This window comes from Ammospiza caudacuta, chromosome Z (genome assembly GCF_027887145.1).
Source record: "Ammospiza caudacuta isolate bAmmCau1 chromosome Z, bAmmCau1.pri, whole genome shotgun sequence".
NCBI lineage: Eukaryota > Metazoa > Chordata > Aves > Passeriformes > Passerellidae > Ammospiza > Ammospiza caudacuta.
This window is the reverse complement of record NC_080632.1, coordinates 72,229,784-72,253,492: the sequence shown is the minus strand read 5'-3', so window position 1 is coordinate 72,253,492 and position 23,709 is coordinate 72,229,784. Positions and strand designations below refer to the sequence as shown.

Below are 23,709 nucleotides of genomic sequence, written 5' to 3'. Positions count from 1 at the left end.
CAACACTCTGGATATTTTCGACTTTTATTGACACTCGGGCTGAAACAAAGTATCCCCTCGCTGCTTCTTCATCTTCATCATTCTGTCCTGCAGGTGGCCTGCTCAGGCTGACAGCTTGGAGCGCCTGCAGGCTCCAGTTCTGCTGCAGCCCAGCTTTTCCTCTCACTGCTTAATTCTTATTATGACAATTCTTTCATTTCTACTTCAAAGCTTCCCTAAATTAACAACACCCTATCCTAAGCTAAACAATCCTCTACTATCCAAGCTGTCTACGTTCTATAGTCCTTAAAAGTTGATCCCTATAGTTCCTAATTTTTTTCAATTTTCATCTCTTGCAGAAAGAAAAACAACAGAGCTTTAAATTGAACCTAACAACATATCTAACCTAACCTAACCTAACCTAACCTAACCTAACCTAACCTAACCTAACCTAATCTAATCCAACCTAATGCTAACCTAACCCAACCTAACCTAACTGCTAACCTAACAGCTAACCTAACAGCTAAACTGAGCAAATATCTACACTATCATGTTTCCTAGCTACGGCACAGCTCCTCTTCAACCTCGGGGGATGGCTGAAGCTCTGCCTAAAGATGACACATCCCCTTTTCCCTCCTCTTGGCTGGCGGGGCATCAGGGCCTCCTCAGGCGCAGGTGTCTCCTCTCCAGTCTTCCTGCACTTGCTTGGCTGAGATGATCAGAGCAGCCAGGCTGGAGGCAGGATCGCCTGAGGTCACGAAGGGATGCTGCCCAGAGGAAAAAGAACAAAGAAAGGAACTCTTACTTTCCAGGATCACTTGAGCCTGCGGGCTCAAGCAGGATTCCCTGGCTACCAGCAAGACACACAAAGAGCACTGAGGGCAGCATGTCCCCCTGCGCCTTCCTGTCCTGGCAGCTTTCTGTGCCACGTGGCCCACACTCCTCCTCCTCCTCCTCATCCCTTCCCACCTTTGCAGGTGTCCTCAGCTGCCAGGGCTTTTTGCCCCTTTGCTTTTTCTTACCTGTAGGAGCTCCTGGGCAGACCAGCGCCTGTCCTCATCTGCCTGCAGGCAGCAGCGGAGGAAGTCGCGCAGGAGAGCCGAGTGGTGCCTGGGGTTCTGCAGTTTTGGGGGCCCGTTCCTTTCTAGCAGTTCAAAAACCTACAGCACATGGATGCAAGAGGACACTCCACCTGCTCCTTTGCTAGCCACACACAGCTCTCTCCACACAGAGCCCTCTTGCTAAGCTGCACCTTACCCGGAGACGGGCTTCCCGCTGGTAAGGAGCTTCCCCTTCCACCATTTCCAGCCCCATGATCCCCAGGGACCAGATGTCCACTTTGGGGCCGTAGGCTTCTCCTCTCACCACCTCCGGTGCCATCCAGCTGGGAGTGCCGACGCTGGAGCTGCGCTTGCTGTGCTCAGGGCTGAGCTGAGCACAGAGGCCAAAGTCACCTGAGGACAAAAACAAAGCCTGTCAAAGCCAGCTACCACTGGCAAAGCAGCCAAAACCATTGCCCTGACCAGGCCATGCTGAATCTAACTGAAAAAGCAGCTGAGCTCTCCTTCCACGTGCCTGGAGCCAGGCAAATAAGGCATCGGCCGCTTCAAAAACACCCTGACGATTCACGCACTGGCCAAGCCGCCCTTCTGCCCCAGTGGCCGTCACCAAAATGCAAGCACACGGCATATGCTGGACATGCTGCAGCCCAGCAGGGATACCCACCCAACTTGACGGATCCGTCCGTGCCCACCAGGACGTTGCAACTTTTGATGTCTCTGTGGATGACTTGGCGGGAATGAAGGAAATGCAGTCCTTGCAGGCACTGAGAGAGAAAAAGGAGGGAGGGAAAGTTAACCTGCAGGATCTGATTTCATCCCACCCGCAAGGAAAGAGCTCAACGGGATTGGCGGCTTTCTCAGGGAATTGTGAGCGAGGGCGAAACATCACGCTGCTGTCACCATGAAGAGCTTGCTGCTTCAACACTCTTGGAAGTTTTTTCTAGATTTCCAAGCAAAGGCATCTGGGCTCCCAAAAGTTCCACCGGCCTTGGGTAGGAAGCGCGCCACCTTTGGCTGGGAGGCGGCACGGCAAAGAATTTTGGGGAAGCCTAGTGGCAGCAGAAGAGGAAGCTGCTGGTGACAGCAGCACCTTCGAGCTGTTCCACAATGCATCGCCATGCAGGCTGCAATGCTAGCCTTTGAAGCTGAGGACAGCTCTTTGCCCTTAGCTTGAAATTCTGCCACCCGCATGCTGCCTTCCAGTGGCAAGCAATGTAGGACAGACAGACAGGCTCCAGGCAAACATTCCCAGGCAAAGCTGAGAAGAGGAAGAAAGAGAAATTGAGCCAGTGAGCGAGCACCAAGGCCAGAGGACAGACAGGATGGAAGAGTGCAAGAACAGAGCCTGAGGAGTGCAAGGGCACTGGCAGGCAGTACACTTCCCATGCTCTTTCTTCTCCTGTGTGGCGTGACAGCAGCAGCAGCAGCAGCAGCAGCAGCAGCAGCAGCAGCAGCAGCAAAAGAAAGGTGAGAGCAAGAAATCTCGGCTCTCCTTAAGCTCCAGCTGACAAGCAGCATCCGGGCAGTCTTGGGCAAGCACAAGCGGGATCCCTCACCTCCCGACAGACAGCGCCTATCTGTCCTTCCTCCAGGTACACTGCCCTCAGCACATCAAACAAGGTGCCGCCGTCCATGAACTCCATGGCCAGCCAGAGCTCCGCATCCACCAGGTAGCTGAAAGAAGAAAACCACGGCATGGAGCAACAGAATGGGCATAGCCTCAGTCACCCCAGGGCCTGAGACAGGTTTTTGCAGCTGCTCTCCAAGCTACGGGTGCCACAAGAGACTGTTGAACACCAGCTCCACCTCCTCCCACGCTCTGGAGACACGCAGAGAAATCATCCCCAGCTCTGTTCTCTGCCAGCGACCAAAGGGCATCGTCTCTTTGCGCTTGCACCAGCTAAAGCTACATTGACACCAGAATATGCCAACCTGTCTAAGTAGGTAACGATATTGGGACTCCTGTTGTCCCTCATGGCCAGGATTTCATTGGCAGCCAGCTCCTCGGACATCTCCTCCTCGAGTGACATGATCTTGATTGCCACCTGCAATGACATTGGCCACCGGTACCTTGAGAAGACGCACCCCGCTCGAGATCACAAGGAGCACGGAGCGAGTGCTGGTGCAATGAGGCAGCACGCTGGGCCAAAGTGCCTTGTCACTAGACAGCAGAGCTTAGCAGAAGCACCAAAAGCCATCCCAAATGCATTCTGCCGCCTGAGCCTCGACTGTATTTCAGAGGAACAGCCCCTGCTGCAGACATGGAGCTGCCACCCAAACCTCCAAGCACAGCTCACAGCAGCGGGCAAAGCGCTCCAGAGCTGCAAAATGGCGTGGGGCTCTTGGCACTTTACCTGTTGTCCGCTGCTGGTGTCAAGGGCTTTATAAACAGCTCCAAACCCTCTAGAAAGACCAAAGCAGCAGAAAGAGACCTTTATCCCTCTGGCAGTGAAAGCAAGCCCAGGCAGCAGATCTCCCCAGGCTGCCTGGACGCCTTCCTTAGAAAAAATGCCTGGCTGCAGCATCTCTTCGGCCAACAGCATGTTAGCCCGTGAGCCCTCTGCCATGCGGGGCAGGCTGTCCAAGGGAACACTAAGGTGCAGCATGAAGACCAAGGGCCGCTGGAAATCTCCAAGGCGCACACCCTGCCAGGTCATTTCAGAACCTAAGGGGAACTCTCTCCTTGTGCGGGTGTGCATGCATGTGTGTGTCAAAAAAGGGAGAACAATTTGAGTCAGAAGACTGTCCTTGACAATCTGACCTTTCTTGGATGGCAAGGTGCTCTTTCAGGCCACAAAGCTGCAGGGCCAGGGCTTCTCCCAGCTCCTGCTCCTCACTGCTGCAAGCAAGACACTGCCAGCATCAACTTGTCTTTGATGAGGCCTTTGCATTGCTCTGACCGAGCAGTCCAGGCAGGCGACACGAGGTCAAGCCGGAGCCTGACCATGACTGGAGCTTGCCTGACTTCACGCTTGATATTGCACCAGCCAAAGACCTGGCCCACACTTTTGTAAAATGAGCTGACGTCACGCTTACCCTCGCCCGAGTTCCTCAAATGCCGTGTATTTGCCCGTTGGCCGGCCCGGACTCACGATGCTCCCTGAAAGACAAAAGCAGTGCAGGGCGCTCACTCGCACACAGAGACGCCGCTGCCCAGAGCGTCCCAAAGGCAGCCCCACTGCCCGCAGCTCTGGGCCCTTTGCGGTCCCGCGGCTTCCAGCTGCTGAGACCAGCAAGTGGGAGGGCCATCTTCTCCACCTTTCATCAGGTGGCCTTTCCAAGAAGGCCTTGATTTCTTTCAAGAGCAGCATCTCACGCGATAAGCCAAAATGATGAGCCCTTAAGAAGGGGGTCCTAAGAGGTAAGCAAGGGCCTTTGCTGCCTCCGCAGTCACACCCACCATCACTGGCAGGTCCACTGCCAGGGGCACAAAGTGTCTGGGCCGGAGGAGGAGTAAGAACCAGAGCCAGAAAACACCTGGGGCCAGACAGCTCCCTGGGCAATAGTCACTTGCTACGTGCCAGCCTTCTGCTCAAGCAGAAACAACCTCTGCTTTTGTCTTTGGCCCAGAAGGCAGCCCAGGCAGGGCCAAGCCAGGCCCAGCCGCCCTCACAGGCAGCAGGGACTCCCTGAGCGCTGCCGCGCTTCCTCAGAGCAGTACAACACCTTCTGCAGAGAGGCCTAAGTGCCTCTGAGACTGAGGGCCAGCATCTGGCGCAGCCTACACCCAGACACTCGCACAAGACCCTGCTCTGGCAGACAAGAAATGCACCAGACGGACGTACTCAGTGTCTTCAGGCCCTGCTCCTCCCTCATCTCGGGCTGCTGGGCTGCGCTGCTGCAGGAAGTGCCGGCAGCGGGGCTTGAGCTGGCTGCTGCAGGCCATGCTGGTCCGGCGGCACCAGGCTGAATGGCAGAGCCTGTCTTGCGCTGGGACAAGAAAGGATTGCCCGTCAGAAGGGTGGCTGGCACTCATGCCCCCCCCTAAGCGCACAGCAAAAGCAAGGCCTTGGGAAGGTGCTGCCAGCCACGGCCAGGCCTCTCCAGCTGGAGCAGTTCCCATGTCCCCTTCTCAAAGGCACCTTCGGGAGAAGCCCAAAGGCTACTTGGATCCAGCCCCTCCCGACCACCTCCATGCTCCACGTGTTCAGCTTTTCTGCAAGACACTGGCAACAAGGTATCGATGGGGCTGCCAAATCCACAAAGAGATCAGAGCAGGGCCCCAGAGCCTCGCTGCTTTCCTCCTCCTGTCTTTTCCTGGGCCGGAATGAAATCAGCCCGGAGTTGGCAGGCAACAGTCTGCTCAGAAGCCCGCAGCGTGTCCCTTCTCTGATCTGTTTCACGGATTTCCCTTCTCTATGGCAGCCTTTAGAGAGCGGCCCTTGGGAGCCGCCTTCCAGCCCTGCCCAGACCCACCCGCCCTTTTACAATGCAGGGCTGCCGAGGATTCTCCTCTCCAAACACTGCTCTGACCGGCTGGAAGTGAAGCACAGCCTGAAGCTAATTAGTCCACGGAGACAGCAGGTCCCTTCCAGGGGCCAGTGTCTGCCAGGTACCCTGCAAGGCTGTCAACTGCGTATTTGGGCCGCGCTGTCCGCTGACCACAGGCAGCCTGCACTGACAACGGGCACAAGGGGCTGACTCCTGCACTGAGAGTCACTCAATGCTGCCTCCTGTCTGATCCCAAGAGACACTCTGGCGCCCTCTCAGCATCCCAGCTTCAATGTCAAACTTCAGAACCCATTGGCCAGGGCTCCCCAGCTTGCCTGAAGCCGCACTACGTCACAGCAGGCACACGGCTGCCAGCATCTTCAGCCACGAGCAACAAGGGCTGCTCCAAAACGGGTAGCCTGGCCGTGCGCCAAAGGCAGTCCCAAGCTCAGCTGTCACTTACTGGCTCTGCAAGTTCAGGCTGTGAAGGGACAGCGGCTGAAAGTTTCATCTTCCTTTGCTCCTCTTCATCCTCTTCCTCAATGACAGAGGCAGCCAGAGGAGCTGCTGACCCTGCTGTTGTGCCCTGCAGGCAGACAGAAGTGAGAGAGATGGGCAAAAGCCAGTGCCTTAGGAGCTGCTTTCTATTGAGCTGGGAAAGCACCCAGAAGAAGGGCAAATCATAGACTTTGATACAAGTGGGCCTCTGAGTCACGCAAAGCCGAGGAAGCTGGCTGAACGAGCTGCTACTCCATCTTGCTGTGCATTTGAGCTTCCCTGCTGCCTAGAAGCAGCAAGATGCCTTGGAGCTGTCCCTTTTGCCTTTCATCTCTTGAAAGGCTTTTCACTGGAAAATCAGCAAACAGCCAGTGCTCCCTTTGCTACTGCTGATGCCACCGGGCAGCTGGCCTTTCCTTCAGCCTCCCACGCCGGCACTCCACACTCGGCTGCAACAGGCCAAGCTGGCAGAATTGCTGCACAATTCTCACACGCCAGCAACGTCTCAGCTTCCTTTGCCACTCACCAAAGGACAGGCTTGTCTCCATCCGCGTGTCAGGTGACCTGCAGCCAGCAAGGCAAAAGGAACCAGAGGCCCTTAGAAAAGTGCCTGTGCTGGCCACTCCCACAGCACAAGGCAGTCCCAACACAGAGCATTTCCCTTTCCCAACATGCCTCCAGGAGCAACAGCTCTTTCCCACAGCAAGCAAGAGAACAAGAAGGACCCTAGAGGAGCCTCTGGCTACATTTGGGCCTCTTTTGCCAAGAGAGAAATAGGAAGACGGTGCTGGAAATGCCCGCTGCTCTTCAAAACTTTGAGCTTCTCTTGTGCCTAACAGCTCAAGCTACATTTCCCTCTTCCCTTTCCTGCATTTTCCATATACATTCTTTTAAATTGCACGCCCTAATTCCCATCCCTTGGCTGAAGATGATAGCCCAGCAAAGCTTCCACAAAGGGTCCCTTCCCTGTGGCAGCTCCCTGCTGAAGCAGCCCAGGAACAGCTGCTGGGCTCAGCAGCAAACCCTCCCTGCACTGGAGTTTGTGCTGCATGGCCAAGGCAATCGCAGTCTTGGCACAGCATCAAAGGCTCAAGTCATGCAGCCAAGGCCTCTAAGGGGTAGAATATGGAGCAAAAGGTGCTTTCCTTCACTCCTGGAGAGAACCACTGAGTTGGTAGAAATACTTCTGAGGATCTGCCCTCAGAGTCTGCAATTTGCAGCTTGTCTTGCTTGAAGCAGCAAGCTGAGGAAATGACAGACTCCGCTGCCGCGCACTCTCCCGGGGAGGGAAGGCAACCGCTGCAGGTTGCATGGCAAATAGTCTGCACGCGCTACCCAGTACAGATGCCCCCTTTGTAGCTGATGCTGCTGGCAGGACATTGACCAAAGCGGTGGCACCTTCACGGCCATTTTGTTCCCAAAGAAACTGGGCCACTGCTGCGGCATAAAGAGCAGAGCCAAGCAAAAGTCGGGCAATGCCAGCCCCAGGAGAAACCTTTACTTACGAGTCAGCTGGGTCAGGTAGTAGCCAGAATAGACAACAGAAAAGATGGTGCAAACGGCGGCACAGACTTGCCCAATCATTTTGGCAGTGCTGTGCGCGTTTGCACGCTGAGTGCCAGCCAAGGGAAAGCCAAGACTCCTCTCGGGGTGCAGGCCGTCTGCTGAGAGCTCCTTGAGCACAAGGATCCTCCTGCAGGGAGCCAGCGGAAGAGCTGCTCTGGACGACCAGGCCTGGCGCGCACCGGGACAACGCTGTGCTGACAGCACTGTGACGTGGCACCTCTGGCTTGACCTCACAATGGCAGCTGCTCTGTGGCTTTCTTGTGCCCAGCAAGACAACCTTGTGTACAGCTGATGCAAAAGAAAAGCCTGGGAAATTCTCCTCACTCACAAAGGCAGTGCTCAAGGCATGCCAGGGGAACTCAGAAAATGCACCAATCCAAGCGGCATCCAAGCAATGCAAGCAAACATGACTCTTGGTCCCAAAAGCTTTGACTGAAAGCAAGTCTGCTTCTTCTAGGTGGCATCCTAGCTGGTTTGGAAAAGCCTAACTTCTTCAGTGACATTTAGATGGCAAACGAAGCAAAGATAATAAATTTCCAGGACTATTGTAGGCTGCAGTTGCTCCTTGAGCACGCGGGTGCATGCTGACCTATGGAGGGGCTTGACAGCTGGCCTGCAAGCAAAGCCGAGTTCATGGAAGAAATAGCAGTTGATGGTTTTTGAGTGTATCCATAGCAAGGAAGAAGACAAGGCCGTCAGCATGGAAACCCATTAGAAGAGATTCAGGAAAAGTTGCGTATGCTAGACTAGGTGCCGAAGTAGATGTGCATACGTGCCTTATAAATTTCTGTAAAACTTTTGCCAGTTGTATTGATGTTAATTGCTTTGCACCAATGGATAGAAGAAGTTATTGTGATGTAGTTAGTGACTTGAGATCACGCTTTGTTAAGAGTGTATAAGCTGGAGAACATGCAGAATAAAACAAACAAACCTTTTTCTTCTTGGACCCTGATCACGTGTGTATGCCACGTCCGGCCTAACGGTGACGCTTGCCCCATCTCTGGGTCAAGAAACAAGTCTTGTCTGACTGGTAACTTTTCAACAAGCTGAGAAAGAAATTAGTAGCTGGACATGCAGATTTCTGAAGAGAGGAAAGAAAAGTGTTGACAAGAATAAACCTAAGTTTTCAATGCCTGAAGCACTCAAAAATAACATGTTTTGGGATAGTGTACCATATGTTAGACAGAGTTAAAACAAACCACAACTCATTAGTATCTGGACTTCATTGCCCACTCTGCTTAGAGATGTTGCTTGAAGGCACTTGGTGTCAAGGATCCAGTTCCTGTAGATCACTGTCGACGTAGATCAAAATCCTCCCAACAAATCAGTGTCAAAACCAGCAAGAGTGAGACTTTTGTCCTTGGCAGTAGCTTCCAGGTGCTCCTGGAAGTCACCAGGCCTTGACACAAAGATGTGTATTCAACGGAGGGAGAGAAGCATCATGCTTAGCTCTAAATGTGACCTTTGCTAGCAGATCACACTAGCAGGCAATAAATTACATTTGTTCTGCACTTCGGCAGAGCCAAGATTGGAATCAAAGTCTAGATCACAGGAGAAGATCACACGAGCCTCAGCTTTTCCAGAAGAGGAAAAATACAAAGGATAGTAAATTTGCGTTGGGTTTACAGGCTATTTTTGCAGATCGATAGACAAGGGATGAAGCTTAAAAGATGAGAGCAAAGGAAAATCAACAGATATGCTGAAAGTGAGTGAAGAGTAAGGGGACCTCAAATTAACTGAAAAGCTGCACAGAAAGCTTCTCTACTTTGTGCACTTGCCTCAAGTTTTCAATGGCAAAATCTAGGAGTACTTCAAACTTATTTTTATTAATTCTAGAAGAAAGACAATCAAAACGGTGTACTTCTGCTTACAGTATCAAGTAAAGCACAGGAAGCCATTAGAGTAAGAAAAATTGTGTTCAGACGGCTGAGGCAGCCTTAGGGGTAGGAGGAATGGGGAGGCGTGGAAATCAGGCCTGTGGGCAACATTCAAGGAGCATCCAGTCCCTGAGCAGTCCCTCACAGTGGGTATGCCAGCAGATGGAGGCGAAATGGAGCCACAGCTGGGTGGGAAAAGGGCCGGGGTGGGGAGCCGTGCTCAGCAGGGGCTCCTGCATCAAATTGCTCAATGACAGGTGTGCTATGCTGTGTGCATGTTTCCAACACCTGGCAACAACAGGCTGGCCCAGAGGTGGGAAAAGGCCAAGGAGGCAGCAGAGTGGGAATGGGGCTCTGCAGGAGGCCCTGGTGGTTGCACACCCCTGTAGGGGATGAGGCTGGCCCAGAGGGTCCCTGGGGGTCTGGGGTGAAAAGCGGGGAAAAGAGAAGCAGGGAGGAAATGCCAGATGCTGCCGCTGTGAGAATGCCATTCCATCCCACAGGTGACATAGTGAGAGGAGGGTGGCAACAAAATGGTGATTGCTGCTGATCAGCCTGACATCTGATCAAGACAAGAGGCCCAGAAAGGACTGCACATCTGCCTCCTAGTGCTGTCCTGAATGGCAGCTCATTACCTGGTGTTCATTACCTGTAGGTCTCTCAGCTTCCCACAGGCATGCCACACTTCAGGTAAGCAAAGCTGCTTACCTCACTATGTTCTTTGGGCCTCTGAAAGGGACTGTCCACTTAGCTACAGCCTGGCAAGGAAGGGAGTCTTACAACACTCTGGATATTTTCGACTTTTATTGACACTCGGGCTGAAACAAAGTATCCCCTCGCTGCTTCTTCATCTTCATCATTCTGTCCTGCAGGTGGCCTGCTCAGGCTGACAGCTTGGAGCGCCTGCAGGCTCCAGTTCTGCTGCAGCCCAGCTTTTCCTCTCACTGCTTAATTCTTATTATGACAATTCTTTCATTTCTACTTCAAAGCTTCCCTAAATTAACAACACCCTATCCTAAGCTAAACAATCCTCTACTATCCAAGCTGTCTACGTTCTATAGTCCTTAAAAGTTGATCCCTATAGTTCCTAATTTTTTTCAATTTTCATCTCTTGCAGAAAGAAAAACAACAGAGCTTTAAATTGAACCTAACAACATATCTAACCTAACCTAACCTAACCTAACCTAACCTAACCTAACCTAACCTAACCTAATCTAATCCAACCTAATGCTAACCTAACCCAACCTAACCTAACAGCTAACCTAACAGCTAACCTAACAGCTAAACTGAGCAAATATCTACACTATCATGTTTCCTAGCTACGGCACAGCTCCTCTTCAACCTCGGGGGATGGCTGAAGCTCTGCCTAAAGATGACACATCCCCTTTTCCCTCCTCTTGGCTGGCGGGGCATCAGGGCCTCCTCAGGCGCAGGTGTCTCCTCTCCAGTCTTCCTGCACTTGCTTGGCTGAGATGATCAGAGCAGCCAGGCTGGAGGCAGGATCGCCTGAGGTCACGAAGGGATGCTGCCCAGAGGAAAAAGAACAAACAAAGGAACTCTTACTTTCCAGGATCACTTGAGCCTGCGGGCTCAAGCAGGATTCCCTGGCTACCAGCAAGACACACAAAGAGCACTGAGGGCAGCATGTCCCCCTGCGCCTTCCTGTCCTGGCAGCTTTCTGTGCCACGTGGCCCACACTCCTCCTCCTCCTCCTCCTCATCCCTTCATGCAGGTGTCCTCAGCTGCCAGGGCTTTTTGCCCCTTTGCTTTTTCTTACCTGTAGGAGCTCCTGGGCAGACCAGCGCCTGTCCTCATCTGCCTGCAGGCAGCAGCGGAGGAAGTCGCGCAGGAGAGCCGAGTGGTGCCTGGGGTTCTGCAGTTTTGGGGGCCCGTTCCTTTCTAGCAGTTCAAAAACCTACAGCACATGGATGCAAGAGGACACTCCACCTGCTCCTTTGCTAGCCACACACAGCTCTCTCCACACAGAGCCCTCTTGCTAAGCTGCACCTTACCCGGAGACGGGCTTCCCGCTGGTAAGGAGCTTCCCCTTCCACCATTTCCAGCCCCATGATCCCCAGGGACCAGATGTCCACTTTGGGGCCGTAGGCTTCTCCTCTCACCACCTCCGGTGCCATCCAGCTGGGAGTGCCGACGCTGGAGCTGCGCTTGCTGTGCTCAGGGCTGAGCTGAGCACAGAGGCCAAAGTCACCTGAGGACAAAAACAAAGCCTGTCAAAGCCAGCTACCACTGGCAAAGCAGCCAAAACCATTGCCCTGACCAGGCCATGCTGAATCTAACTGAAAAAGCAGCTGAGCTCTCCTTCCACGTGCCTGGAGCCAGGCAAATAAGGCATCGGCCGCTTCAAAAACACCCTGACGATTCACGCACTGGCCAAGCCGCCCTTCTGCCCCAGTGGCCGTCACCAAAATGCAAGCACACGGCATATGCTGGACATGCTGCAGCCCAGCAGGGATACCCACCCAACTTGACGGATCCGTCCGTGCCCACCAGGACGTTGCAACTTTTGATGTCTCTGTGGATGACTTGGCGGGAATGAAGGAAATGCAGTCCTTGCAGGCACTGAGAGAGAAAAAGGAGGGAGGGAAAGTTAACCTGCAGGATCTGATTTCATCCCACCCGCAAGGAAAGAGCTCAACGGGATTGGCGGCTTTCTCAGGGAATTGTGAGCGAGGGCAAAACATCACGCTGCTGTCACCATGAAGAGCTTGCTGCTTCAACACTCTTGGAAGTTTTTTCTAGATTTCCAAGCAAAGGCATCTGGGCTCCCAAAAGTTCCACCGGCCTTGGGTAGGAAGCGCGCCACCTTTGGCTGGGAGGCGGCACGGCAAAGAATTTTGGGGAAGCCTAGTGGCAGCAGAAGAGGAAGCTGCTGGTGACAGCAGCACCTTCGAGCTGTTCCACAATGCATCGCCATGCAGGCTGCAATGCTAGCCTTTGAAGCTGAGGACAGCTCTTTGCCCTTAGCTTGAAATTCTGCCACCCGCATGCTGCCTTCCAGTGGCAAGCAATGTAGGACAGACAGACAGGCTCCAGGCAAACATTCCCAGGCAAAGCTGAGAAGAGGAAGAAAGAGAAATTGAGCCAGTGAGCGAGCACCAAGGCCAGAGGACAGACAGGATGGAAGAGTGCAAGAACAGAGCCTGAGGAGTGCAAGGGCACTGGCAGGCAGTACACTTCCCATGCTCTTTCTTCTCCTGTGTGGCGTGACAGCAGCAGCAGCAGCAGCAGCAGCAGCAGCAGCAGCAGCAGCAAAAGAAAGGTGAGAGCAAGAAATCTCGGCTCTCCTTAAGCTCCAGCTGACAAGCAGCATCCGGGCAGTCTTGGGCAAGCACAAGCGGGATCCCTCACCTCCCGACAGACAGCGCCTATCTGTCCTTCCTCCAGGTACACTGCCCTCAGCACATCAAACAAGGTGCCGCCGTCCATGAACTCCATGGCCAGCCAGAGCTCCGCATCCACCAGGTAGCTGAAAGAAGAAAACCACGGCATGGAGCAACAGAATGGGCATAGCCTCAGTCACCCCAGGGCCTGAGACAGGTTTTTGCAGCTGCTCTCCAAGCTACGGGTGCCACAAGAGACTGTTGAACACCAGCTCCACCTCCTCCCACGCTCTGGAGACACGCAGAGAAATCATCCCCAGCTCTGTTCTCTGCCAGCGACCAAAGGGCATCGTCTCTTTGCGCTTGCACCAGCTAAAGCTACATTGACACCAGAATATGCCAACCTGTCTAAGTAGGTAACGATATTGGGACTCCTGTTGTCCCTCATGGCCAGGATTTCATTGGCAGCCAGCTCCTCGGACATCTCCTCCTCGAGTGACATGATCTTGATTGCCACCTGCAATGACATTGGCCACCGGTACCTTGAGAAGACGCACCCCGCTCGAGATCACAAGGAGCACGGAGCGAGTGCTGGTGCAATGAGGCAGCACGCTGGGCCAAAGTGCCTTGTCACTAGACAGCAGAGCTTAGCAGAAGCACCAAAAGCCATCCCAAATGCATTCTGCCGCCTGAGCCTCGACTGTATTTCAGAGGAACAGCCCCTGCTGCAGACATGGAGCTGCCACCCAAACCTCCAAGCACAGCTCACAGCAGCGGGCAAAGCGCTCCAGAGCTGCAAAATGGCGTGGGGCTCTTGGCACTTTACCTGTTGTCCGCTGCTGGTGTCAAGGGCTTTATAAACAGCTCCAAACCCTCTAGAAAGACCAAAGCAGCAGAAAGAGACCTTTATCCCTCTGGCAGTGAAAGCAAGCCCAGGCAGCAGATCTCCCCAGGCTGCCTGGACGCCTTCCTTAGAAAAAATGCCTGGCTGCAGCATCTCTTCGGCCAACAGCATGTTAGCCCGTGAGCCCTCTGCCATGCGGGGCAGGCTGTCCAAGGGAACACTAAGGTGCAGCATGAAGACCAAGGGCCGCTGGAAATCTCCAAGGCGCACACCCTGCCAGGTCATTTCAGAACCTAAGGGGAACTCTCTCCTTGTGCGGGTGTGCATGCATGTGTGTGTCAAAAAAGGGAGAACAATTTGAGTCAGAAGACTGTCCTTGACAATCTGACCTTTCTTGGATGGCAAGGTGCTCTTTCAGGCCACAAAGCTGCAGGGCCAGGGCTTCTCCCAGCTCCTGCTCCTCACTGCTGCAAGCAAGACACTGCCAGCATCAACTTGTCTTTGATGAGGCCTTTGCATTGCTCTGACCGAGCAGTCCAGGCAGGCGACACGAGGTCAAGCCGGAGCCTGACCATGACTGGAGCTTGCCTGACTTCACGCTTGATATTGCACCAGCCAAAGACCTGGCCCACACTTTTGTAAAATGAGCTGACGTCACGCTTACCCTCGCCCGAGTTCCTCAAATGCCGTGTATTTGCCCGTTGGCCGGCCCGGACTCACGATGCTCCCTGAAAGACAAAAGCAGTGCAGGGCGCTCACTCGCACACAGAGACGCCGCTGCCCAGAGCGTCCCAAAGGCAGCCCCACTGCCCGCAGCTCTGGGCCCTTTGCGGTCCCGCGGCTTCCAGCTGCTGAGACCAGCAAGTGGGAGGGCCATCTTCTCCACCTTTCATCAGGTGGCCTTTCCAAGAAGGCCTTGATTTCTTTCAAGAGCAGCATCTCACGCGATAAGCCAAAATGATGAGCCCTTAAGAAGGGGGTCCTAAGAGGTAAGCAAGGGCCTTTGCTGCCTCCGCAGTCACACCCACCATCACTGGCAGGTCCACTGCCAGGGGCACAAAGTGTCTGGGCCGGAGGAGGAGTAAGAACCAGAGCCAGAAAACACCTGGGGCCAGACAGCTCCCTGGGCAATAGTCACTTGCTACGTGCCAGCCTTCTGCTCAAGCAGAAACAACCTCTGCTTTTGTCTTTGGCCCAGAAGGCAGCCCAGGCAGGGCCAAGCCAGGCCCAGCCGCCCTCACAGGCAGCAGGGACTCCCTGAGCGCTGCCGCGCTTCCTCAGAGCAGTACAACACCTTCTGCAGAGAGGCCTAAGTGCCTCTGAGACTGAGGGCCAGCATCTGGCGCAGCCTACACCCAGACACTCGCACAAGACCCTGCTCTGGCAGACAAGAAATGCACCAGACGGACGTACTCAGTGTCTTCAGGCCCTGCTCCTCCCTCATCTCGGGCTGCTGGGCTGCGCTGCTGCAGGAAGTGCCGGCAGCGGGGCTTGAGCTGGCTGCTGCAGGCCATGCTGGTCCGGCGGCACCAGGCTGAATGGCAGAGCCTGTCTTGCGCTGGGACAAGAAAGGATTGCCCGTCAGAAGGGTGGCTGGCACTCATGCCCCCCCCTAAGCGCACAGCAAAAGCAAGGCCTTGGGAAGGTGCTGCCAGCCACGGCCAGGCCTCTCCAGCTGGAGCAGTTCCCATGTCCCCTTCTCAAAGGCACCTTCGGGAGAAGCCCAAAGGCTACTTGGATCCAGCCCCTCCCGACCACCTCCATGCTCCACGTGTTCAGCTTTTCTGCAAGACACTGGCAACAAGGTATCGATGGGGCTGCCAAATCCACAAAGAGATCAGAGCAGGGCCCCAGAGCCTCGCTGCTTTCCTCCTCCTGTCTTTTCCTGGGCCGGAATGAAATCAGCCCGGAGTTGGCAGGCAACAGTCTGCTCAGAAGCCCGCAGCGTGTCCCTTCTCTGATCTGTTTCACGGATTTCCCTTCTCTATGGCAGCCTTTAGAGAGCGGCCCTTGGGAGCCGCCTTCCAGCCCTGCCCAGACCCACCCGCCCTTTTACAATGCAGGGCTGCCGAGGATTCTCCTCTCCAAACACTGCTCTGACCGGCTGGAAGTGAAGCACAGCCTGAAGCTAATTAGTCCACGGAGACAGCAGGTCCCTTCCAGGGGCCAGTGTCTGCCAGGTACCCTGCAAGGCTGTCAACTGCGTATTTGGGCCGCGCTGTCCGCTGACCACAGGCAGCCTGCACTGACAACGGGCACAAGGGGCTGACTCCTGCACTGAGAGTCACTCAATGCTGCCTCCTGTCTGATCCCAAGAGACACTCTGGCGCCCTCTCAGCATCCCAGCTTCAATGTCAAACTTCAGAACCCATTGGCCAGGGCTCCCCAGCTTGCCTGAAGCCGCACTACGTCACAGCAGGCACACGGCTGCCAGCATCTTCAGCCACGAGCAACAAGGGCTGCTCCAAAACGGGTAGCCTGGCCGTGCGCCAAAGGCAGTCCCAAGCTCAGCTGTCACTTACTGGCTCTGCAAGTTCAGGCTGTGAAGGGACAGCGGCTGAAAGTTTCATCTTCCTTTGCTCCTCTTCATCCTCTTCCTCAATGACAGAGGCAGCCAGAGGAGCTGCTGACCCTGCTGTTGTGCCCTGCAGGCAGACAGAAGTGAGAGAGATGGGCAAAAGCCAGTGCCTTAGGAGCTGCTTTCTATTGAGCTGGGAAAGCACCCAGAAGAAGGGCAAATCATAGACTTTGATACAAGTGGGCCTCTGAGTCACGCAAAGCCGAGGAAGCTGGCTGAACGAGCTGCTACTCCATCTTGCTGTGCATTTGAGCTTCCCTGCTGCCTAGAAGCAGCAAGATGCCTTGGAGCTGTCCCTTTTGCCTTTCATCTCTTGAAAGGCTTTTCACTGGAAAATCAGCAAACAGCCAGTGCTCCCTTTGCTACTGCTGATGCCACCGGGCAGCTGGCCTTTCCTTCAGCCTCCCACGCCGGCACTCCACACTCGGCTGCAACAGGCCAAGCTGGCAGAATTGCTGCACAATTCTCACACGCCAGCAACGTCTCAGCTTCCTTTGCCACTCACCAAAGGACAGGCTTGTCTCCATCCGCGTGTCAGGTGACCTGCAGCCAGCAAGGCAAAAGGAACCAGAGGCCCTTAGAAAAGTGCCTGTGCTGGCCACTCCCACAGCACAAGGCAGTCCCAACACAGAGCATTTCCCTTTCCCAACATGCCTCCAGGAGCAACAGCTCTTTCCCACAGCAAGCAAGAGAACAAGAAGGACCCTAGAGGAGCCTCTGGCTACATTTGGGCCTCTTTTGCCAAGAGAGAAATAGGAAGACGGTGCTGGAAATGCCCGCTGCTCTTCAAAACTTTGAGCTTCTCTTGTGCCTAACAGCTCAAGCTACATTTCCCTCTTCCCTTTCCTGCATTTTCCATATACATTCTTTTAAATTGCACGCCCTAATTCCCATCCCTTGGCTGAAGATGATAGCCCAGCAAAGCTTCCACAAAGGGTCCCTTCCCTGTGGCAGCTCCCTGCTGAAGCAGCCCAGGAACAGCTGCTGGGCTCAGCAGCAAACCCTCCCTGCACTGGAGTTTGTGCTGCATGGCCAAGGCAATCGCAGTCTTGGCACAGCATCAAAGGCTCAAGTCATGCAGCCAAGGCCTCTAAGGGGTAGAATATGGAGCAAAAGGTGCTTTCCTTCACTCCTGGAGAGAACCACTGAGTTGGTAGAAATACTTCTGAGGATCTGCCCTCAGAGTCTGCAATTTGCAGCTTGTCTTGCTTGAAGCAGCAAGCTGAGGAAATGACAGACTCCGCTGCCGCGCACTCTCCCGGGGAGGGAAGGCAACCGCTGCAGGTTGCATGGCAAATAGTCTGCACGCGCTACCCAGTACAGATGCCCCCTTTGTAGCTGATGCTGCTGGCAGGACATTGACCAAAGCGGTGGCACCTTCACGGCCATTTTGTTCCCAAAGAAACTGGGCCACTGCTGCGGCATAAAGAGCAGAGCCAAGCAAAAGTCGGGCAATGCCAGCCCCAGGAGAAACCTTTACTTACGAGTCAGCTGGGTCAGGTAGTAGCCAGAATAGACAACAGAAAAGATGGTGCAAACGGCGGCACAGACTTGCCCAATCATTTTGGCAGTGCTGTGCGCGTTTGCACGCTGAGTGCCAGCCAAGGGAAAGCCAAGACTCCTCTCGGGGTGCAGGCCGTCTGCTGAGAGCTCCTTGAGCACAAGGATCCTCCTGCAGGGAGCCAGCGGAAGAGCTGCTCTGGACGACCAGGCCTGGCGCGCACCGGGACAACGCTGTGCTGACAGCACTGTGACGTGGCACCTCTGGCTTGACCTCACAATGGCAGCTGCTCTGTGGCTTTCTTGTGCCCAGCAAGACAACCTTGTGTACAGCTGATGCAAAAGAAAAGCCTGGGAAATTCTCCTCACTCACAAAGGCAGTGCTCAAGGCATGCCAGGGGAACTCAGAAAATGCACCAATCCAAGCGGCATCCAAGCAATGCAAGCAAACATGACTCTTGGTCCCAAAAGCTTTGACTGAAAGCAAGTCTGCTTCTTCTAGGTGGCATCCTAGCTGGTTTGGAAAAGCCTAACTTCTTCAGTGACATTTAGATGGCAAACGAAGCAAAGATAATAAATTTCCAGGACTATTGTAGGCTGCAGTTGCTCCTTGAGCACGCGGGTGCATGCTGACCTATGGAGGGGCTTGACAGCTGGCCTGCAAGCAAAGCCGAGTTCATGGAAGAAATAGCAGTTGATGGTTTTTGAGTGTATCAATAGCAAGGAAGAAGACAAGGCCGTCAGCATGGAAACCCATTAGAAGAGATTCAGGAAAAGTTGCGTATGCTAGACTAGGTGCTGAAGTAGATGTGCATACGTGCCTTATAAATTTCTGTAAAACTTTTGCCAGTTGTATTGATGTTAATTGCTTTGCACCAATGGATAGAAGAAGTTATTGTGATGTAGTTAGTGACTTGAGATCACGCTTTGTTAAGAGTGTATAAGCTGGAGAACATGCAGAATAAAACAAACAAACCTTTTTCTTCTTGGACCCTGATCACGTGTGTATGCCACGTCCGGCCTAACGGTGACGCTTGCCCCATCTCTGGGTCAAGAAACAAGTCTTGTCTGACTGGTAACTTTTCAACAAGCTGAGAAAGAAATTAGTAGCTGGACATGCAGATTTCTGAAGAGAGGAAAGAAAAGTGTTGACAAGAATAAACCTAAGTTTTCAATGCCTGAAGCACTCAAAAATAACATGTTTTGGGATAGTGTACCATATGTTAGACAGAGTTAAAACAAACCACAACTCATTAGTATCTGGACTTCATTGCCCACTCTGCTTAGAGATGTTGCTTGAAGGCACTTGGTGTCAAGGATCCAGTTCCTGTAGATCACTGTCGACGTAGATCAAAATCCTCCCAACAAATCAGTGTCAAAACCAGCAAGAGTGAGACTTTTGTCCTTGGCAGTAGCTTCCAGGTGCTCCTGGAAGTCACCAGGCCTTGACACAAAGATGTGTATTCAACGGAGGGAGAGAAGCATCATGCTTAGCTCTAAATGTGACCTTTGCTAGCAGATCACACTAGCAGGCAATAAATTACATTTGTTCTGCACTTCGGCAGAGCCAAGATTGGAATCAAAGTCTAGATCACAGGAGAAGATCACACGAGCCTCAGCTTTTCCAGAAGAGGAAAAATACAAAGGATAGTAAATTTGCGTTGGGTTTACAGGCTATTTTTGCAGATCGATAGACAAGGGATGAAGCTTAAAAGATGAGAGCAAAGGAAAATCAACAGATATGCTGAAAGTGAGTGAAGAGTAAGGGGACCTCAAATTAACTGAAAAGCTGCACAGAAAGCTTCTCTACTTTGTGCACTTGCCTCAAGTTTTCAATGGCAAAATCTAGGAGTACTTCAAACTTATTTTTATTAATTCTAGAAGAAAGACAATCAAAACGGTGTACTTCTGCTTACAGTATCAAGTAAAGCACAGGAAGCCATTAGAGTAAGAAAAATTGTGTTCAGACGGCTGAGGCAGCCTTAGGGGTAGGAGGAATGGGGAGGCGTGGAAATCAGGCCTGTGGGCAACATTCAAGGAGCATCCAGTCCCTGAGCAGTCCCTCACAGTGGGTATGCCAGCAGATGGAGGCGAAATGGAGCCACAGCTGGGTGGGAAAAGGGCCGGGGTGGGGAGCCGTGCTCAGCAGGGGCTCCTGCATCAAATTGCTCAATGACAGGTGTGCTATGCTGTGTGCATGTTTCCAACACCTGGCAACAACAGGCTGGCCCAGAGGTGGGAAAAGGCCAAGGAGGCAGCAGAGTGGGAATGGGGCTCTGCAGGAGGCCCTGGTGGTTGCACACCCCTGTAGGGGATGAGGCTGGCCCAGAGGGTCCCTGGGGGTCTGGGGTGAAAAGCGGGGAAAAGAGAAGCAGGGAGGAAATGCCAGATGCTGCCGCTGTGAGAATGCCATTCCATCCCACAGGTGACATAGTGAGAGGAGGGTGGCAACAAAATGGTGATTGCTGCTGATCAGCCTGACATCTGATCAAGACAAGAGGCCCAGAAAGGACTGCACATCTGCCTCCTAGTGCTGTCCTGAATGGCAGCTCATTACCTGGTGTTCATTACCTGTAGGTCTCTCAGCTTCCCACAGGCATGCCACACTTCAGGTAAGCAAAGCTGCTTACCTCACTATGTTCTTTGGGCCTCTGAAAGGGACTGTCCACTTAGCTACAGCCTGGCAAGGAAGGGAGTCTTACAACACTCTGGATATTTTCGACTTTTATTGACACTCGGGCTGAAACAAAGTATCCCCTCGCTGCTTCTTCATCTTCATCATTCTGTCCTGCAGGTGGCCTGCTCAGGCTGACAGCTTGGAGCGCCTGCAGGCTCCAGTTCTGCTGCAGCCCAGCTTTTCCTCTCACTGCTTAATTCTTATTATGACAATTCTTTCATTTCTACTTCAAAGCTTCCCTAAATTAACAACACCCTATCCTAAGCTAAACAATCCTCTACTATCCAAGCTGTCTACGTTCTATAGTCCTTAAAAGTTGATCCCTATAGTTCCTAATTTTTTTCAATTTTCATCTCTTGCAGAAAGAAAAACAACAGAGCTTTAAATTGAACCTAACAACATATCTAACCTAACCTAACCTAACCTAACCTAACCTAACCTAACCTAACCTAACCTAACCTAATCTAATCCAACCTAATGCTAACCTAACCCAACCTAACCTAACAGCTAACCTAACAGCTAACCTAACAGCTAAACTGAGCAAATATCTACACTATCATGTTTCCTAGCTACGGCACAGCTCCTCTTCAACCTCGGGGGATGGCTGAAGCTCTGCCTAAAGATGACACATCCCCTTTTCCCTCCTCTTGGCTGGCGGGGCATCAGGGCCTCCTCAGGCGCAGGTGTCTCCTCTCCAGTCTTCCTGCACTTGCTTGGCTGAGATGATCAGAGCAGCCAGGCTGGAGGCAGGATCGCCTGAGGTCACGAAGGGACGCTGCCCAGAGGAAAAAGAACAAACAAAGGAACTCTTACTTTCCAGGATCACTTGAGCCTGCGGGCTCAAGCAGGATTCCCTGGCTACCAGCAAGACACACAAAGAGCACTGAGGGCAGCATGTCCCCCTGCGCCTTCCTGTCCTGGCAGCTTTCTGTGCCACGTGGCCCACACTCCTCCTCCTCCTCCTCCTCATCCCTTCATGCAGGTGTCCTCAGCTGCCAGGGCTTTTTGCCCCTTTGCTTTTTCTTACCTGTAGGAGCTCCTGGGCAGACCAGCGCCTGTCCTCATCTGCCTGCAGGCAGCAGCGGAGGAAGTCGCGCAGGAGAGCCGAGTGGTGCCTGGGGTTCTGCAGTTTTGGGGGCCCGTTCCTTTCTAGCAGTTCAAAAACCTACAGCACATGGATGCAAGAGGACACTCCACCTGCTCCTTTGCTAGCCACACACAGCTCTCTCCACACAGAGCCCTCTTGCTAAGCTGCACCTTACCCGGAGACGGGCTTCCCGCTGGTAAGGAGCTTCCCCTTCCACCATTTCCAGCCCCATGATCCCCAGGGACCAGATGTCCACTTTGGGGCCGTAGGCTTCTCCTCTCACCACCTCCGGTGCCATCCAGCTGGGAGTGCCGACGCTGGAGCTGCGCTTGCTGTGCTCAGGGCTGAGCTGAGCACAGAGGCCAAAGTCACCTGAGGACAAAAACAAAGCCTGTCAAAGCCAGCTACCACTGGCAAAGCAGCCAAAACCATTGCCCTGACCAGGCCATGCTGAATCTAACTGAAAAAGCAGCTGAGCTCTCCTTCCACGTGCCTGGAGCCAGGCAAATAAGGCATCGGCCGCTTCAAAAACACCCTGACGATTCACGCACTGGCCAAGCCGCCCTTCTGCCCCAGTGGCCGTCACCAAAATGCAAGCACACGGCATATGCTGGACATGCTGCAGCCCAGCAGGGATACCCACCCAACTTGACGGATCCGTCCGTGCCCACCAGGACGTTGCAACTTTTGATGTCTCTGTGGATGACTTGGCGGGAATGAAGGAAATGCAGTCCTTGCAGGCACTGAGAGAGAAAAAGGAGGGAGGGAAAGTTAACCTGCAGGATCTGATTTCATCCCACCCGCAAGGAAAGAGCTCAACGGGATTGGCGGCTTTCTCAGGGAATTGTGAGCGAGGGCAAAACATCACGCTGCTGTCACCATGAAGAGCTTGCTGCTTCAACACTCTTGGAAGTTTTTTCTAGATTTCCAAGCAAAGGCATCTGGGCTCCCAAAAGTTCCACCGGCCTTGGGTAGGAAGCGCGCCACCTTTGGCTGGGAGGCGGCACGGCAAAGAATTTTGGGGAAGCCTAGTGGCAGCAGAAGAGGAAGCTGCTGGTGACAGCAGCACCTTCGAGCTGTTCCACAATGCATCGCCATGCAGGCTGCAATGCTAGCCTTTGAAGCTGAGGACAGCTCTTTGCCCTTAGCTTGAAATTCTGCCACCCGCATGCTGCCTTCCAGTGGCAAGCAATGTAGGACAGACAGACAGGCTCCAGGCAAACATTCCCAGGCAAAGCTGAGAAGAGGAAGAAAGAGAAATTGAGCCAGTGAGCGAGCACCAAGGCCAGAGGACAGACAGGATGGAAGAGTGCAAGAACAGAGCCTGAGGAGTGCAAGGGCACTGGCAGGCAGTACACTTCCCATGCTCTTTCTTCTCCTGTGTGGCGTGACAGCAGCAGCAGCAGCAGCAGCAGCAGCAGCAGCAGCAGCAGCAAAAGAAAGGTGAGAGCAAGAAATCTCGGCTCTCCTTAAGCTCCAGCTGACAAGCAGCATCCGGGCAGTCTTGGGCAAGCACAAGCGGGATCCCTCACCTCCCGACAGACAGCGCCTATCTGTCCTTCCTCCAGGTACACTGCCCTCAGCACATCAAACAAGGTGCCGCCGTCCATGAACTCCATGGCCAGCCAGAGCTCCGCATCCACCAGGTAGCTGAAAGAAGAAAACCACGGCATGGAGCAACAGAATGGGCATAGCCTCAGTCACCCCAGGGCCTGAGACAGGTTTTTGCAGCTGCTCTCCAAGCTACGGGTGCCACAAGAGACTGTTGAACACCAGCTCCACCTCCTCCCACGCTCTGGACACACGCAGAGAAATCATCCCCAGCTCTGTTCTCTGCCAGCGACCAAAGGGCATCGTCTCTTTGCGCTTGCACCAGCTAAAGCTACATTGACACCAGAATATGCCAACCTGTCTAAGTAGGTAACGATATTGGGACTCCTGTTGTCTCTCATGGCCAGGATTTCATTGGCAGCCAGCTCCTCGGACATCTCCTCCTCGAGTGACATGATCTTGATTGCCACCTGCAATGACATTGGCCACCGGTACCTTGAGAAGACGCACCCCGCTCGAGATCACAAGGAGCACGGAGCGAGTGCTGGTGCAATGAGGCAGCACGCTGGGCCAAAGTGCCTTGTCACTAGACAGCAGAGCTTAGCAGAAGCACCAAAAGCCATCCCAAATGCATTCTGCCGCCTGAGCCTCGACTGTATTTCAGAGGAACAGCCCCTGCTGCAGACATGGAGCTGCCACCCAAACCTCCAAGCACAGCT

At 53.5% G+C, this 23,709-nt stretch overlaps 1 protein-coding gene across 1 annotated transcript; it reads right to left on the bottom strand.

Moving 5' to 3' along the window:
• Positions 1–21,025: 21,025 nt before the first annotated feature.
• On the bottom strand, positions 21,026–23,391 carry LOC131571661 (serine/threonine-protein kinase PAK 3-like). Its single transcript, XM_058824441.1, has 5 exons — positions 23,348–23,391; positions 22,972–23,089; positions 22,083–22,182; positions 21,615–21,811; positions 21,026–21,127 (listed from the first exon to the last, which is right to left on the bottom strand). Exons 1-5 carry the CDS (start codon positions 23,389–23,391, stop codon positions 21,026–21,028), a joined length of 561 nt encoding a protein of 186 aa, XP_058680424.1.
• Positions 23,392–23,709: the final 318 nt, after the last annotated feature.